This window comes from Astyanax mexicanus, chromosome 11 (genome assembly GCF_023375975.1).
Source record: "Astyanax mexicanus isolate ESR-SI-001 chromosome 11, AstMex3_surface, whole genome shotgun sequence".
Classification (NCBI taxonomy): domain Eukaryota; kingdom Metazoa; phylum Chordata; class Actinopteri; order Characiformes; family Acestrorhamphidae; genus Astyanax; species Astyanax mexicanus.
In genome coordinates, this window is record NC_064418.1 from 40,462,523 (window position 1) to 40,481,022 (window position 18,500).

Here is an 18,500-nt window from a genome sequence, read left to right on the forward strand (position 1 = left end):
GTTGACTGGATGCTGCTCGAGGACCACAATTTTCAAAAAGTGATTTTCGATTGGATTAAGATCTGAACATTGACGTGGGCATTAGAGAACATCACGTTTTAGTGTTCAACCACTCCTATGTTGTTTGGTCTGAAAGGTGAAGTTCCTAATAAGCTTTTTACGTTTTTTAGCAGACTGAGGCAGGTTGTCTTCAGCATCTCACCAATGTTTCTCCATTCATTCGTCCTTGGTGAAAATATCCTCACAACATGACTCTAGCACCCCCATGCTTCACAGCTGGGACGTGTTAGGTTTGTGCCACTTCTAGCTTTTTGGGTTATGGCCAGAGAGCTTCACTTTTGTCTGACCTGAAAACAAAACTTTTTGACAAGCTGCAGTCATATTTTAATGGTTCTTCAATAATGGCTTATTTTTATCCACTCTCATGTACAGACCAATTTTTCAGAGCCTTTATTGTACTCCTACAAAATCAAAATAGTTCAAAATAGCATGCAGAAGACATAACAAGAAAATGTTTTAATTCTGTACTTTACTGACAATGAAGAAGAGTTTGAAAGCAGTTTAGGCAGTTGGAAGAGTTCAAGAGGGGTCAGCAGTACAAGCTAAGATTGTTTATTGTTGTTTGGTTGCTCTCATTTAAGATAATCAAGATTAGTATTAATATTATTATAAATAATCTTACTGTAAGGATCCATTTCAGTTGGGTGTTAGTGGTAAATTATTGGTTATTGGTCACTTCAGACTGACTGCATGTCTTTTTTTTAATCATTTGTTGTTTCCGGTCCCCTTTATCCTCCTGAATAGCATTGCAATCATTGCAATCAATTTTTAAATGAGTGTATATCTATGGCTTTTTTCTATTGCAGGGGCAAATGGTTATAAAGGCAGTGCTGTAATGTTCTGTGCAGAGTCAGACCCATTCTTTTGGTTTCAGTTTCTGATTATATTTGATGTGTTGCCAAATCATGCACAGGGGTGCACAGCATCTTGTTATAATTATGCAACAGTTTCTGTCATAGAATGCGTGCAGTCTTACTCTCGTGTCCTGATTTCACAGAGTTAGCAACTTAGCATGCTAACTTTTGATATGAGGCATAGTTCCTAACTAAAAGTTTGATTGAATTGAATTGGATTGTTTTTTGTGCAAAGCAGCACAGATTATACTCTACGAGATCTAGTGTGTCCTCCACAGACCAAGATATGCCTTCTGGACTTTCCAGCACAAAGGTGATGCAAATATGGAGCCAATCAGCTGATTCCTACATAATTACTGCCTCAAACGGAACACTTATAAGAATTTATAGTATGTTTATCTGGTCATGCTGAGAAAAAACAGGGTCAGACATATTTCAAAAAGTTCTGGGCTGAACTGTATTCTTGTTGAACAGCCACCACAGTGGGTGTACCTTTCCTTCTGAGCTCAGAACCATTCACCCTGCTGTGGAATAAAGGCCACTTCACTCCAGTGTAGAGTGTATCTTCTTCAAAATAATTGTTGACCTCTTTTTTCTCTCACAGCTCCTCGTGACCCGTGTCAGTCTTTTCTTTCACCCGCGATATCGCTTTCAGTTTTCTGAAGGCACGCTCATCTGTCACCATGCCTGTTTATTTGTCTCACTCGTAGCTCAAGTGGTGTGTGACTCCATCGCCGGCCAAAGTGACCCTCTGTGTGCAGCACAAAAATAATGCACTATAGCAGAGTGTGACCGTGCGACATGCCCATAGACAGCTGTCCGCGGGCTGCGGGGAGGTGCCGGGCCCGCGCCGTGCGGGACGGTCACTGTGGGCAAACTGTGTCTAATTGTGTATCAAGGTTGCTGGTTTTCTCTCTCTGTACACCTAGACCTTAATGAATCCCCCCATGCTCCAGTGTCTTTAATAGACAAATTACATGTGTCAAGTGCCAGGAGTGAATTCTGCTTCTGTAACCATTTCACCATTTCACCAAGTCGAGCGTAGCGCCGCTATGACAAAGCAAATCCATCTCCTCTGATGGGTTGGATCCTGATCAGAAACACCTTTAGTCCCAGCAGATTCATCACAATTACTGGCACTGCTGTACAAAAGGGGCTAAGCAGGCCAAACAGGCCACTGTCACCAAATCTGCTGAGCAAGTCCAAACTCTTTTGAACTTCAGAGGGTTAGAGGAGGAAGTGTAAGCAGGTGCGTAAGTGAGGGAGGGTTTTAAATGCCGCTAAATCAATGAACGGCAGAATCCAATTCGAGACAAATGTTCATTATACAAGAATAGAGCGCACCTGTTCTGTGACGAGAACAAAAACGCAGTGAAGCATAAGACGAGAGGTTTTTGTAAGCAGGCAGGGATCAGCCAAGCAAAGAGCTGATAGTGGCAAGGTGCCCAGACATTTCTGCCAAGTCATTAGAAAATTAAATTATGATTCGTTGGGCCACCAAATTAATCTATCAGGAGCGGATGTAGCATACTAAGTAGGCCACTTCTAAAGTGGCGCGGGATGCGGTAAGAAAGTAATCCCAAGCCAACGGTAAGGTTTAAGGCTTAAGTATATGTAATTTTATGTTGCGCATTATCCAAGTTGTATGTCAGAGTGAGAATGAAACTTCCTGGCCGTGCCTTGGCGCCTTGAAACAGCAGCCATAAGCAAACCTGAGCCTTATCTTGTAAATGCACATGGAAAGCTTCTGGGCCTGCTTAGACCATGTATCTATGAATAAAACATGAGGAATAATGCTTAATTAGTTTCCATGCACTATACACCAAACATAAAAAAAACAACAACCATTCCCATAATGAACCGGTCCTTAAACGCCAGCCGCCACCTGAGGGAATTCTCCTCGGTGCTTCAGTGTTTATGTTGCTCTGCTTTCAGTCGAGGTTGTAGCAACATCATCATCAGCAGCAGCAGCAGCTGCATCATATGGCAAGAGTGCAAGAGTGGCAGCCCAGCACGACCCTATCTAAACACTGTACGTGTGTTTATAGCCACCGGTAATTATACAGCTTTTTATTTACCAGTGCCTCACCGCATTCTGCAGGCAGCACAAATATAAATAAATATATATATATCTGCTGTAGCAGTTACCTATAATAAAATCCACCTTTACAGTGGCAGTCTGTCAAGCTGTGGCCTCCACCGACGCATCTCGAAGGGCATGTAGGTATAATAATTCCTCGACAGATACAGGCATCTCACGTGTCTCCGTGTTCACAGAGAGCACTTTCCTCGCGTCGGTCCGCCTTCCAGAGAGACCTTTTTCTGTGATGAAGAGCGAATTGCTACATGCCGGCTTGGCAGCGTAGGTGGGAATTCAGGCGCGTTGAGTGTAATTATAACTTTGTGGGAGTCAGATCTCAGCGGGCCAGTTTTAATTTAATTGTCTACTTTTTTGTCAAAAGTGTCAAAAGGAAACTGGAAGACATCAAATTAACTGGAATTTTTTTAACAACCCCAAACAGCGAGCGGAAAAACAGGCCCGCAGTAGGCCCAGTGCAGAATCTGAGCTTCCCTAATAAACAGGACTGTAAGCCCAAGTAACAACCTGGACCAAAGCTGTATAAGCCTCATAAAGTCCAATTTAGGAGCAAAATGTTGAACAAAATCCTGAATTAAAACATGACTGATGTAAGATAGCTTTAAGCATGTAGCACTGATGGTTCAAAAACAAATTGCATAAATAATCTGTCAGCATGGGGCTCTTTCTCTCTCTCTCTCTCTCTCTCTCTCTATATATATATATATATATATATATATATATATATATATATATATATATATATATATATATATATATATATAATGCGCAAATTACTGTATGTACAATGGTAGAAAAATATTAAATCCAACTGGGGCATGACAGTATGACAGTTTTTTTTTTTATATATTTGTTTTATATTAACAGTGCATTTCGAGGAAAGCGCAGTGACCCGGTTCAGTTACATCAGCTCACAGATGCCATGTGCTGATCAACATCACCCTTTGGAGTAATGTTGGGAAAGAACGTCATCTACCCACCCAGAGAGAGCAATGCCAATTATGCTCTCTCATGGCTCTGGCAGCTAATTGCAAACTACGTTAATGGGATTTGTAAAATAGCCTGAAGAGCCTGAATCTTTTTCCATTTTTGCATTTTTCAAGTATGGGAAATTCCCAGTTAAGATACACTTGGCTTTAGTTTTTGTACACATTTATAGTATGTTGCTGCTTTTTGTGAACTCCCTGTCTTGTGTTTGTAGTGGAGAAGCAGTAGTGAATTTGTGGTAATGCTTTATAGTTAAGCTACTTTAAGACTGAAAGTTTAGTTTTTAAAACGATTCTCCATCTCCATTACAGGAGAACTGCAGCGCTACCCCTTTCCTGGTCCAATCACACTTGACTCAACTCATCAGTTAATCACCAAATTGAACTAGGTGTGATGGAGCTTGTGAACTAATCAATTGTGGAGTGTAGTAGCCCTCTGGGACTCCTCTAAGGGTCTTAGCATTCTTCTAATCAGCTACAGGATGGGCCTACTAACAAGGAACTCAAGTTACGCATACATGCTGTTTGTATGAACTGTGAAACGAATCAGGGAATTAGATTTTGTGTGTGTTGTTTGTTTCTGAATAAAAATATAGTAAACTATTGCTTCAGTTGTATCCATAAAGATTAGATTCTGTTCTGTTTTTACTGTATGTGTTCTGCATACAAAAGTGTGTACTTTTACACCACTCCACACTACATAAAAGTCCCCTTGTTGAACACAGTTCTTTCCAATCATGGTAATTACTATGGAACGACAGTCAGTCTGAAGACTTATCATTAGCTTTGTCTGCAGAATTCTGAGCTTTATCTTTAGCTGGATTCTGTGATTTCTTTCAGAACCACGTTTTCAGTCCCATCTTAAGGTCATTTAGTAAACCTGCCTCTGACTCTGCAGTGTTCCAGTAGGACTTTATTCAGTTTGTTGGATGATGAATAGGTTGAGTAAAGTGTTCTTGGTATGCAGTGGTCAGTACCTACAAAAACAACATCAGGTGTAAACTCATTAATTTGATCTATGGATTTCCCAACACACAGAGTTTCTTAGAACCTGAAGCTCCTGCTGCTAATGTCTCAATGCCAGATGCTACAGAGTAGAGGTCTGTGCGGAATTGCTTCTTTAAACCTTCTCCTGCCTGTTTCCGCTTGTTTTAGTCCTGTTACCACCCGCTCCTGCCAAAAATGGTTTGTTTTAGTCCTGCAACCTCCCTTATCAGCCACAAATCACTTGTTTTAGTCCTGTTATTGCCTGCTCCTTCCAAAAAAGGCTTGTTTTAGTCCTGTTACCTCCCATTTTTGCCAAAAATCACTTGTTTTAGTCTTATTACCGCCCGCTCCTGCTAAAAATAGCTTTTTTTAGTCCCATTACCACCCGATCCAGCCAAAAATAGCTTGTTTTTGTCCTGTTCATTCTCTCTCCAGCAAAAAAAAAATGTTTGTTTTAGGCCCGTTATCACCTACTCCTGCCAAAAATCGCTGTTTTAGTTCCATTACTGCTCGGTCAACAAAAAAATGCTTGTTTTAGTCCTGTTATCACCCTCTCCAGCCAAAAAAACGCTTGTTTTAGTCCTGTTACCTCCCTCTCCAGCCAAAAAACGCTTGTTTTAGTCCCATTACCTCCCTCTCCAGCCAAAAATCGCTTGTTTTAGCCCTGTTACCTCCTTCTCCAGCCAAAAATCACTTGTTTTAGACTTGTTACTGCCTTGTCCTGCCAGAAATCGCTTGTTTTAGTCCTGTTACTGCCTGCTCCCACCAAAAAAATGCTTTTTTTTTTTTTAGACCTGTTACTGCCCGCTCCCTCCAAAATTGCTTGCTTTATTCCTGTTACTGCTTCCACCTGCAGTCCTAATATAATTTGAATTAATTAAATCAAGTGCTTAGAATGTATTTATGTATTTATTAAAACAGCAATATAGTGCTGGATAGTGATGTCCCATTTCTTACCACAGTCCAAACACATGCAGTCAGGTGAACTGGAGATGCTGGAATTGTCCCCTTCAGTGTGTGTGTGTCCATTGGTCCATCCTCTGTTTTTATCAGTAATATTTTGAGGGCTTTTTGTAGCTTGCATTGGCTATTAACTTAAAACTGCTGTCTGTTATACTTATGAAGTTCATTTTTAAAATAACATTTCTTTGAGTTGTTCACAGCACTAAATGCATTGATCTTACTGATTGTTTATTTATTTTCCTTCTGTTTGTTTTGCATTGAAATATTTGCAGGATTATTATAATTTTCTAGATTAATTATTAATTTGCAGGATTTTTCTACATGTATATTTGGTCCTGCATTGCTTGGATTGATTAAAATCCCACTCCCGCCAAAAACAATTAAATTCTGTCCTGTCCCATACGATATTCTGACGGATCCCGCGGGAGTGCAGACCTCTACCACAGAGCACCTTAAGACCCTTGTGTGGGGCTTGGTGGGTTTCTCGTAGACAAAGGATCTGAGTGGGTTTGTGCTTTGCTGATACTGAGAAGCAGTTGGGCTTCCCCAATGGGCCCCATTAGTTACAGCCCGTCCTAATCTCTAATCTCATGTGAACCCCAGTAAGGCTTCATGTGCTGTGTACAACCCAGATGGGTCAAGGTCTAACCCTTACCTGATCTCATTACTGCCCCTGATTGGGCCCATCACTGATATACATGGTCAAAAATCTATTGTTTCCAGTTGGGCAACCCATACAGGCCCCACACAGGTGAATATTATCTGGGCAGAAAGGTATCCTCTTCAACTACCCAGCCAACAAGCTGATATGGGCCTACATACTGTAGAGGAAATCATGGGCTAGATGGGTTTCAGGTGGGAATAAGCTGTGAGTGGGGTTGTGTTGTTACTGGGACCCAGTTGGTCTTTCCAAATTACAGCCCATGTTACTCTCACATGGCTCCTATCTAGACCCTCGTGGAGTGTACAACCCAGATGTTCTCATCACTGATATACAGCTCTGGAAAAAAATAAAAGACCACTTCAGTTTCTGAATCAGTTTTTCTGATTTTGCTATTTATAGGTTTATGTTTGAGTGAAATGAACATTGTTGTTTTATTCTCTAAACTACAGACAACATTTCTCCCAAATTCCAAATAAAAATATTGTCAATTAGAACATATATTTGCAGAAAATGAAATAACAAAAAAGATGCAGAGCTTTCAGACCTCAAATAATGCAAAGAAAACAAGTTTTCATATTCATACAGTTTTAAGAGTTCAGAAATCAATATTTAGTGGAATAGCCCTCAGTTTTTAATCACAATTTTTAATCATGCATTTTGGCATGTTCTTCTCCACCAGTCTTACACACTGCTTTTGGATAACTTTATGCCACTCACTCCTGGTGCAAAAATTCAAGCAGTTCAGCTTAGTTTGATGGCTTATTATCATCCATCTTCCTCGTAATTATATTCCAGAGGTTTTCAATTTGGTAAAATAAAAGAAGCTCATCATTTTTAGGTGGGCAAAATCTATCTAAGAAGCACTGAGAGCTGTTTTAATGATTAACCTTTATTCTTAAACATGTATTGTATATCAAGCTTTAATATTTCCAGTTTCTTGGCACACAGGCCAGTTTTCTGAGGAATTACCTAATCCTGTGTGTGTGTGTGTGTGTTTATATTTACGCTGTCCTTGACTGCCAGGTCCATACAATAAATAGAAAGTTATACTGTATGTGAGATTAATGCCCAAGCCCACTGCCAGCACTAGATAACGCACTGAACTCCAGCGCATTGGCATGTTTATGCTCCAGCTTGCTTTTTTTAATTAATGAATTAATGTTTTTTTTCTGGCTGAAGACATTTAGAGAGCCAAATGTACTCAGGGACTTAGGGAGAGCAATCAGGGGGCGCATTAATTTGATCTTATTTCCAGCCAAAAGTAAACTCTTTGGGAGCAGTGACAGTGGCAGGCTAGAGGTGACCTCGCATCTCCCTGGAGTGATGGTGCTAATTTGGAAGCGCGGTGGTGGACAGGGACTGACGCTCTGACACTGTGCTTTTCCCTGGTGCTTGGAGTCTGGGCCGGAGTCAGGAAACCTCAACCCAACTCAATTAAACCACACGCCCTTCTACATTTAGAAAAAACAGCAGTCTGTGAGAATTCTTAGCTTAAAATACAGTATTAACATTATTATTAACATTGACAGACAAAGTGATGTCACATTTACTGTATTTACTGTACTTTAATTATAGGTGGGCAATATGGCCCTAAAATAATATCACGATATTTCATAGTATTTTTGTGATAATGATACTCTTGGCGATATGAAAAAAACACTTAATTAAAAAACTGAAATATTTCAAGAATACACTACTGCAACAAAATTAAAATTAAATTCTATTATTGCATACAATATGATATGGCACAACTCTAAATGAGATATTAAAAAGTATAAGATTTTTTTTTTTTCAGATTTGTAACAGAAATCAATGATCCGGAATGTCATGATACTAATAATGCTAATAATGCATATATCTCCATATATCCAGGATTAAAGTAAAATAAACGATACTGGACAGATATAATCTGTCTCTAGTAGATATATAATGAGAAATGAAAACAGTGTGAATTTTTCTTTTGCTAAAAACAGTAAAAAAATTATTTCAGGGTATAATATAATTCATGATATTCAAAAATGTTGGCGATATTACTGTGTATGATTTTAATTGATATCTGATACAGTGAAGGCAGCTGATTATTTTTATAAGGCAAGATTATATTAGTTACATATTCTATTTTTTTTATTCATTGACCAGGCCTAATGTTTAGTGCTATTACTAAACTACAATTAATTTAATATGAATAAAAATGTGCCCTGTAGTTCTATACTACTCTCTCCAGATTTAGTTGTTCAATCAACATTTATTTATAAATAATTTTAATGCTGCTGAATTATAATTTATCATGGCAGAAGATGGAAAGATGTGTAAATATTAATATATTATGTTGTAAAGGTGTTTTAACGGTGTCTAGCAGAGTCAGTGCTAATAACCAGTCATTAACATTTGATTACTGGACTATGGTGTCACCCATCAAGGTCATATTAGGCAGCAACTGAACAGTCAGTTCTTGAAGTTGACATGTTGCAAGCAGAAAAATGAGTAAGCTTAATAATATAATTAAAAAAAATCTAAATTTAAATCTTAAAATCACATCATTAACAGTTACTGATATTAATATGAATTGATATCACACCTAGTGATGTTATCTTTGTGTTTAGGAGTCACTGTGTTCTGTATGTTGAGTATTGAGGTGTAAGCTTGGCTCTGGCTGTATCTGGGTAAACAGCGCTAGGTCATGGTGACCTGCAGACAGCAGCAGCTATTTACTCACATTTAGACGGCCGGCCCAAAAAGCCAATGCCCTCAACCTGACAATTAACTACCCATCTGCCCCGGAGTTTAGCACTCTGATAACGCTTTTCAAGGAGATGCAGCCAATCAGTTCATATTATGAAGCAATTACTGCAACATGATTACAGTGCAATAGAACATTTACATACACTTTACAGCACCGTTCAGAGCCCTCTAGTGGTCGGAGAGAGAAGCTGAGCTGTAGTATTACTGTCTTTACTGGACATGAGGACCAAAATTATACCAAAAATACATTTTATTAATAAAATATACTTTTATTAAGATATGTATTTTTACCACTGCAATATGAAGATGATTAGTAGTAAAATAAAGACAAACCACCACAACACTGATATCAAGGGAAAAAGAATCTTTATTTTTCTCCTTTTACAAAACATTTCAAAGGTAACCTAACCTCAGTAATTTAAAACTAATACAGACCTGCAAGCAGCGAATTATCCAATGTTAAATAATTACTTTATTACATTTCCAAACAGCATAATTTACAGAAGCACAAACAGGAAAGGGCCCTTGTTTTTTTTTTGCTGCTCTAGTACAATGAAAAAAAATCAAACTATATGAACAAAGAATATAAATTATATGGATTTATATGAATCAGACGTCTGCGAATGTAAACGTCTGCAATGAGTTAATACGTGTTACTGAAGTTGCAAATACATGTGCAAATACAGTGTGTGACTAATGAAGACAAGAAAATGCAGAGCGATGTAATGATGGACAGAGATGATGAATGAAAGCACAAAAGCTTAGAGAGAAGTTTAAAGAGAAAAGCAACTTTGAACATGTTTGCATTTAAAAGTTCATTGCATCATTGCAGTATTCCTAACTCGATTACTTTATTGCATTTGTAATAATAATAATATTCATAATAATAATGAACAAAAAAAGGTGGTATACTTCCTCCCTTGGCAAAGCGTGAAGCTTTTTTTTTTGGAAGAGTCACAGTTCTGAAGCATGCTGTGAGAGTATTATGCTTCTGTACAATGAGCTACAGTACTGCACGTTATAGACCAAAACATAATAATAGAACAAATAGAACATTCCATACAAAGAGTACAAGACACAGTCTTGTTAAAAACATACAATCTAACGTAATGTAATGATTTAAAACAGCCTAAGACACTGACACAAAGTCCTACAGCTCAACTCAACTCAAGTGCAAAACATAACGAAACTGAGACAAATGAAATAAAGCTATAACACAGACAAAAACTAGAACGTAATCTCAGTTAACGTAGCCGTTTTAAAGCGACAGTGTTATCATCTCGGCCGTGTGCACCACTGTCCTAAGATGATTGTGTGCATACCTTTTATCCCCTCCTTAAAAATGACAATAGTTTACAAGCTCTCAGCTCAAAACAACTCATGTACAACTCATGAATAAACTATAAAAACTTTAGACTCGAACCTAATCACCTCGGAAAAAGGTGTCGTGTGGTGGATTAACATTCAGTTGCATATCTTCATCATTAAATCATGCTGTTCCACAGTGTGGTGGTAGGGCGGCTCCAGTGTCTAGTGTCAGGCCCTCAACACGGTATCTTATTAGCTTCGTAGCTTATTGACTAGCTTATCTTATATCTGGTTTTCTAAGAATTATCATACATCTGCGAGTTTTCCAGACTTAGATCAAGCCTAAGTGTTTTTTTTTTTGTTTTGTTTTTTAATAGCACATTAGTACTGACAGTGCAGTAATCTAATCTAATTCAGACTAGCCTAAAAAAAATAGAGGAAATCTGAGTCTAGAAAACCAGGCCAGAAAGGGATCCATCTTCGGAGCATTGAGTACACATTTTGCAGCAAATTTCGGAGCAGTGTGATTACATAGAGAGAAACAGGAACTCTGTGGAAACCAGTTTAAAGAGTGGTGAATGGTCAGTGCTTCGGGAAATTAAGATTTATAAATTACATTCAACTCTCAGAATCAAATCTCTCAGGATCAGCAGATCAGTGTAGAGGATAAAACAGTTAGTTTAGGTCCATTTTAGTTTTTTTTGGATGGGGGAAGCGAAGACCAGTGGTTGGAGGATGAGGTGGCCAGCCAGTTCAAACCATTGAGAAAATGCTACATGTGGCTCTGAAAGGGTCTCAACATCAACGAGAAATACAAGAGATTAAAAACAGTTAAGGTACTGGGATCTTCTAGGATTGTACTGTTTGAGTCATAATCATAGACTGTATATAAAGCCCCGTCCACATGAATCTGGATATTAAAAAAAAAAAACATAGGTTTTTGTCTCCGTTTTGACCTACCGTCCACATGAAAATTAAGCTACCAGCAGAGCTGTGTGGACGGGAGGAAAACGAAGCTTTTTGAAAAAGGTGACGTCGCATAAAAACAAGGAAAGCACCTGGATTGATTCTATTTTCTCTGTTCTCTCTTGCAGATTAATAACATGTTCACAGCTTAATTTAATGTTACTCTCACATTACCTAACACAGCGGAGGCACCAACACGAGCTGTGTGCAGTTTTTTCCGATTCTCCAGTTCAGAGGTACAAACCTTACCTTATCATGAACAGAGATTCTGGACCAGACCTGGAAGAACAAGCACCTAGTGGGACAATTGTAGTGAAAATGAAGTAGTTGTTGATGAGGAGTGTTGAGAAAACCTCTGAATGTTTAGAGAATTCCTTGTGTCATTGAGTGAAATGCTTGGACCTTGCATTAAAATGTTAATTTCAGCGTTTTTTAGTGGAAAGGCGTTTTCGTGTGAATGGAGTTTTTCAAAATATCCGGATTCATGTGGATCGAGCCTAAGAGTGGACAGTATGTCCTGGTCAGACCCATTGCGAAGGTTTAGAAACAAAAGCTGGCCAAAATACCAGCTTGTCATCCAAATATTTTAGGTGGCAAGCCCACTATGCGTTGATATACCTTGATCTTACTATATCTTGCCATTTATTGTTTTAAAATACCTGCATCTTTACTATATCAGACAGTCAATATTATCTGTCCATCAACTTGGCCAGAGCTGGCGATTACTTTATTGCTTGACCACCAAATATCTCCTAGAAAACATGGTCATTCTGACGATGAACATAGGGGGCATAACTGGGAGCTTGCTAAATTTGAACACAACTGGCAAAATGTTTAATTTTACCCCTTTTTCAATTAAATGTTAAAATTTTTCTGCTCTATTTACTTACGTGGGATTGAAAATAGGGTTAAATTCGTACTGCAGCCACTTATAAACCCTGATCATCCAGTTCACTATTATATACAGTCTATGGTCCTAATACTGACATGATTGTGTCCTTTAAGATAATCTAGTATTTCAATCTATTAATAAAGATGTGCTTTTTGATACACATGATGTTCAGCTACATTGAAGTACAGCTACAGTGAAGCCAAAAAAAGGAGACAAAAGGAAAGCCAGCAGCCCAGCCACCTTTGGTAAACGAAAACAAGCGATCCACAGTGGTCTGGATTTTAAAAAAAAAAAAAAAAAAAAAGGAAAAAGAAAGGTAAACGAAAGAAAAACTGACAAGCAGGGAGGCAGACTAAGGCCCGGTTACCCAGAAGCCCTGCAGGATTCAGCTCAGAGACGCTTCTGTATCAGAGAGAGAGATAAAAGCAACACTCTCCTCGCCATCTTCTGAGGATTGCTGTGCTGTGATGTTTTGGAAAAAGCTCACCCAGGAAGGTGAAACCATCAAGTTCTATTTGAACCCTGACTCTAAAAGCAGCAGCAGCAGCAGCAGCAGTGCTAAAGCAGGCTGATCCTACACTGATGGATGTGGTGCCGTATGGAGAAACGTACTGCCGTGCTGAAGCGATGTTATCGCTGGCAGTCGCACGTGTTGCACGCTGGCTCGCATGTTCAAACAGCTGTCAGGAGAACAGAGAACAGCCTTTCGCCTGCATGTCAGGTATGCAGGAACATGCGAGACATGACTGATTGGATAACTGACTGGGTTTTGGTGGAACGACTGGAGAACAACATGTGAAACAAACAAACAAACAAGGGTGATGCATGTACTGTTAGAAGGTAGAAGGTATGACAGACTTCCACACATACTCTGGTATGTGAAGTAGGTGCTTTAAATTGTTCTTTGTGTGATGCCATAGAAGAACCACTTTTGTTTGCATAGAGAACCATACTGGAAATAACAAATTAGGAAAAAATAGAAGATTTTAGACCTTTAGTATGTTCTTCAGTCTTTACACAGCTCTGGGTTGGTTTGTGTTCACACTGACATATTTACAATTAGACCAAAATTAGGAGGAAAAAGGTGAGATGTGGTGCACTTTTTTGATTTTCAAAATAGTTGTGTCTGCAGGACTTTGCGTGATACACACAAAAAGTCTAGCAGAGAAAAACAATGAAATCAAACCTAAACAGCAGGGCTGTATCCCAACTTGCCAACATGTTTTTTCTTTACTGAGGCAAATACACTAATGAAGTAATTCTAGTGGTGTTTTGAAACACTGTGTAGTGTTTTCATGTGGTTTGGGACGCAGCCCTGCTGAAAAAAAGCATCAGACAGAAGACGTTATATCATAGAACATTGTGACAATCTGCACAGGGGTTCTAGACGCAAGATTGTCTATAACACACCTATCATGTGACCTCACGACTTTCATTTGGTTTGTTTAGATGCTTTTGGTTGATATTGTGTTTAGACTTGGTACAAACCACACCAGAGTTAGTTTAGAAATGGTCTATCAGCCGTGGTCCGCACATTTGGTGCAGTTTAAAAGAGTTTAAAAGGTTGAGTTTACACTGGCACAGATGATCCGCACCAACAGAGCAATCTCACTTGAGTTCATTTTAATCAAAAACAAAGTTGCAAATAGTATGAACATACCTATAGAAACATTATAAGAAAAGTTATTCAATCTTAAGACTAGACCAAAAGTGATTTTTTTTCTTTCTGTGGCAACCCTTCCTTCCCTCCAAGAACCATCTGAAGCACCTTCTTTTGCTTCCAAGAGTATAGGGAGTCTCAGTAGGGGGAATGGGGAAATAGGGGAAATAGAATAGTTTTCATTATCAGCAAATCTCTGTTCACTTTAAAAGCTACCAGCAACCATTCATTTTTCTCTTTTTTTTAGCATTTTCACTTTGTAAGATATCGAAGACCAGCTTTTACAAAGATACTGTGTATGAAAATAGACTATGAAGGAGTTCTCTATTCAAGTTACATTTCTAGTGATGGCTGAAACAGACCTCTGACCGTGCTTTAAATAACACAGTAAACACTGTTCAGCAGTACAGCTTGTATCGTATCGTTTTTAACGCAGGCTCTTTATGTAGGTATTTATTTTGTGTATGCTTTTTGTTGTTGTCAGCAGCTCTGAAAGTGAACGCAGGACTCGGGCTGATAAAGAACAGTCTGTGTGTGTGTGTGTGTGTGTTGTGTCGTGCTGCAAAGTGCTGGGACAGCCGTGTAAAAATGCAGCAGGAGTGCAGCAGCAGTCTCTAGGCAATTCAGGTGTGAGGGGCACTGCTGTCACTGCTACCTGCTGTATAAGCTGAAAGCCTTTGGTTCCACTAAGACAAACCGCAGGCCTGTTTGCTTTACTAATCATTAGGGGTGTAATGGTACGTGTGTTTGTGCGCGCAGTTGTACAGAGCTATTAACAAAAGCGTCCACGAGGTGGATTGAGATTGATGAGTGTAATGTGAACGTTGAATGAGTTCCACCCAGAAACCTTAAACAGTAAACCGCTTGAAGTTTGGATTGTGGGATAGGCGTGTGGATTTCTGAGTTAACAGTCATCTGAATGGGTGTCGTCTATCCCATATGGCTTCAGCATACTTCTAGTGGAGACAGCATTTGCCTGGCTTTGGACCAACAATGCAGATTTCCCATGTCTCCCGGAAGTTGCGGGAGTCTACCCCATATTAATAACGACTTTCCTGATGCCCAAAAATCAGATAAAACTTCGCAGAATCTAGAACGAGTGGCCCAAGAGTGAACACAAATGCGCATGTAGGCAACATAGACCTTTTTCCCCAATCGCGTGTGTGAAAGAGAGGGAGAGGGAGAGACAGGTGCTCCCCTCTTATGCATATTCATGAAGCTCATGCAAAACAGAGAGGGTTCTGATTGGCCTGTTCTCTGCAAAGAGTCCATGAGTCAGCCAGTCAGTTTTTAGTGTGGGCGGGCAGGATGTGTTTAGTGAGTAAGAAAAGTAAGAGCATCATGGCTCCCATCAAAACTCATTTCACCTCTGACTACTCTAAAGTATATCCATGTCTGTTAAAAAAAAATAAAAAATAAATAAAAGTCTTGCCTGTTGTACAGTTTGTAATAGTGATTTTAGCATTGCTCCCAGGGGACTTAATGATTGCAAATAGCATGTTGAGGGGAGTTATTGTGACACATATGTCATGGAACTTAACATTGTAAAATGTCACAGCACCACCTGCAGTTGTGGAGTGTTTTCAAAAGACAAAATGAACTGCAGAAAGTATGCGAGCTTCTGAACTTGTTAAAAGGGCTTTTTGGGTTGGTCCAACTTTCTTCATGCTTTCTCTCATAGAGAAAATGACTCACATCCTTTCAGTTTTTTTAAATTATTTTTTATCACTTATTGTTCTATTTGAGGTGAAACAACTAATACTGAGTTGACGGTTCTGACCTTTTTTAATCATATTTCAATTCATTAAATTATGGTGGATCTGTGTTTGACAGTAGGTTGCAAACATTTATGCTCTGCAGGCTGTATCAACTACCTTAAGAGGCCGTTATCTGATACTAGGTGGAACGAATTGTTAGTGGCCAAGTTAAATCAGTAGAAAGAAACCTAGATGACAGTTTTGACGCATTTTGGATTTTGTTGCATTTTCCTCTACTGTGGCTTTTCGTGTATGTGTGTACTGACCTGTGAGTTTAATGAACCATTACACCCCCAATAATCGAGATTTAATTTTGCGAGGAACTCAGCAGCAGCAGTAATGAGCAGATCTCACAGGAGAATATAGATTGAAAAGGAAAATAAAAAAACAACAGTTACAACACAACCAACAAATACCATGAACGATGTGAATTCACAGTGAAAATCTATGGCAAAGAAGAACGAGCACCAGTGAGTGACATGAAAGGTACTAGAGTGTCAAAAAAAGTAAAGTGTCCTTGGAAATCAAGAGGTCAGGAGAAACCAGGGAGCATCAAGATAACAACGTGGGAACCAGCAGGAACGACATTGAACCGGAGAATTATTATTATTTCCTTTTTTTTTTTAAATATGCAGAGATCATAGAATAGAAATGAGCAATAATCACTTAAAATACAGGAGAATCGAGTACAGAGAAAGAGAAAAAACAAACTGGGTGCAATGCCATTGGCTCAGGGGTCATGTGATGCAGTGAAGGATGATAGGTAGAAATTAGAGAGTGCCCATTCCAGTGACTTCAGACGTCAGCCTAGAACAGTCAGGGGGGAAAAGGAGAGGAGGGGGAGGGAAACAGGGCGGGGAAGGTGGGTCGGGGTGGGGAGAGATAGAAAAAAATAGAGAAAATAAAATAATTCTGCAGGCATTTCTGACACGTTTGTAGAAAATCGACAGCTCTATCCACCTCGAGAGTAAGCGCCTTTTTTTTTTCTCTCCCACATGCATTTGTATTGACTGACGCAATCGAGAACAGAACAGACAAGCACCTGGAGAAAGTACGTAAAATTAAATTAAATCCTTTACACACAAAAGGAATAAAAGGGAATAAAAGACAAAAATAATAAGAATAAGAATAAAAAAACTTTAAATCAAATGAAGTTATTAATTAACACAATGTTGCTGCAGTCATTTCAATTCACATGTAATCCAAAAATAATCATTCAAGAAGTTTGTCGGGTTTAATCAGGCTCTGATTGGAATAAATCCTCCAAGTCTAGCCTCCCCCTCCTCCCACCACTTCTTATAACATGCTCACATGAATGTTCTCACATCACTCCTCCTCCCTGACCAAAAACATTAATTGTGTGTTTGTTTATATTTTTCTATTTTACATTTTTTAATACATTTTTTAGCTTTATTTTTTTCTTAACCCTCTCTGACACAGATCAATCTTGATAGATCAATCACAGAATTTGTGATCCCTCCCATCCTAAGGTTTTTGAAAGTATTGCTCCTCCCCCAGATGACAGGTAAAACCCATTTTCAATTTTACTCCTATTTTATGTGCAAAAAACAATCAAGAAATTTAAAGTTTTTGTCTGAGGGTTCCAGGCTGTTGGAACGACATTCTGGGGTGGATCATCACTTGATCATCTAGTCCGGGATTGGACTCCTGTTTTTTAAATCACACAAACTGAATCTGAATCAGGAATCATGTTCTAATCTAACAAACAAATCATAAACTATATAAACAGTTTTAAAAATAATGAACTATAATGAACACAGCAGATTCTTAATCATTCAGCATGCTGAAACACTGCAATTAAACACTAAATAACATGAAGTAAATCAAACCACAGTATTGCCTCAAATTTCATACTTTTTTTTTTAGTTTTTCTTTTTTTTTCCATTTTTTACAGTAGCCTGCCTATACACTCTTTAGCTACTGTTGGAGGTTCGTGGTTCACAATAAAGGACAGTAGGCCCAGGGGAGGTGGGGAGTTTTAAGGGAGTCTGGTACATAAGGTTAATAGGGAAACAGCTGCTGTTAGCTTCAGATAATGAGAGCAGTTTGGGGGCTTCAGGATGTAGTCATTGACGAGGGGTCATTCCACATGGCTGCCACGTCTCTGAACCTGCCAGCGGAATTGTGGGAAAGCAATATCCATTAGTACGTCCCCCGCTGCTGCTTTGCAAGCCCCCACTGTCACACATTCACATGTACATTCACACATCACAGGCACACGTAGGCTACGGCTCTAGATCTGCTAGCTCCATTTCCATTCAGCACTCTGCAAACATTATTATTGAAACATGTCAATGGCAGCATGTGTCACATCCTCGCATGAGATATTTCATGAGATGTATGAGATATATATATATATATGTGTTGCTTTTATCTCAGTCACAGGGCTGAATGTTCTTATGCTCCTTAGAAAACAGAAACATACAACACACACCAGAGAGCTGGCCATGTCAAGTCCTCTGTAGGTTAGCAAGTGTTTTTAAATAGCTTTTAAAAAAGCCCTGCAGCAAGACCAGCTGCTCGTTACCCAACACTAAAGCAA

General features: G+C 39.0%; 1 protein-coding gene across 11 annotated transcripts in view; it reads right to left on the minus strand.

Annotated features, from left to right (window-relative positions):
• Positions 1 to 9,703: 9,703 nt before the first annotated feature.
• Positions 9,704 to 18,500, minus strand: part of pcbp3 (poly(rC) binding protein 3) — a 118,524-nt gene continuing 109,727 nt past the window's right edge. For 7 of the 11 annotated variants that reach the window (XM_022680163.2, XM_022680162.2, XM_022680159.2 and 4 more), the window contains one exon: positions 17,158 to 18,068. In XM_022680163.2, the coding sequence (XP_022535884.1) occupies positions 18,014 to 18,068 (55 nt within the window). In that variant the 3' untranslated portion in view covers positions 17,158 to 18,013. Of the gene's footprint in view, positions 16,745 to 17,157; positions 18,069 to 18,500 lie in introns of those variants that run through there. The other 4 variants (XM_022680161.2, XM_022680160.2, XM_022680165.2 and 1 more) reach the window with 1 other exon arrangement.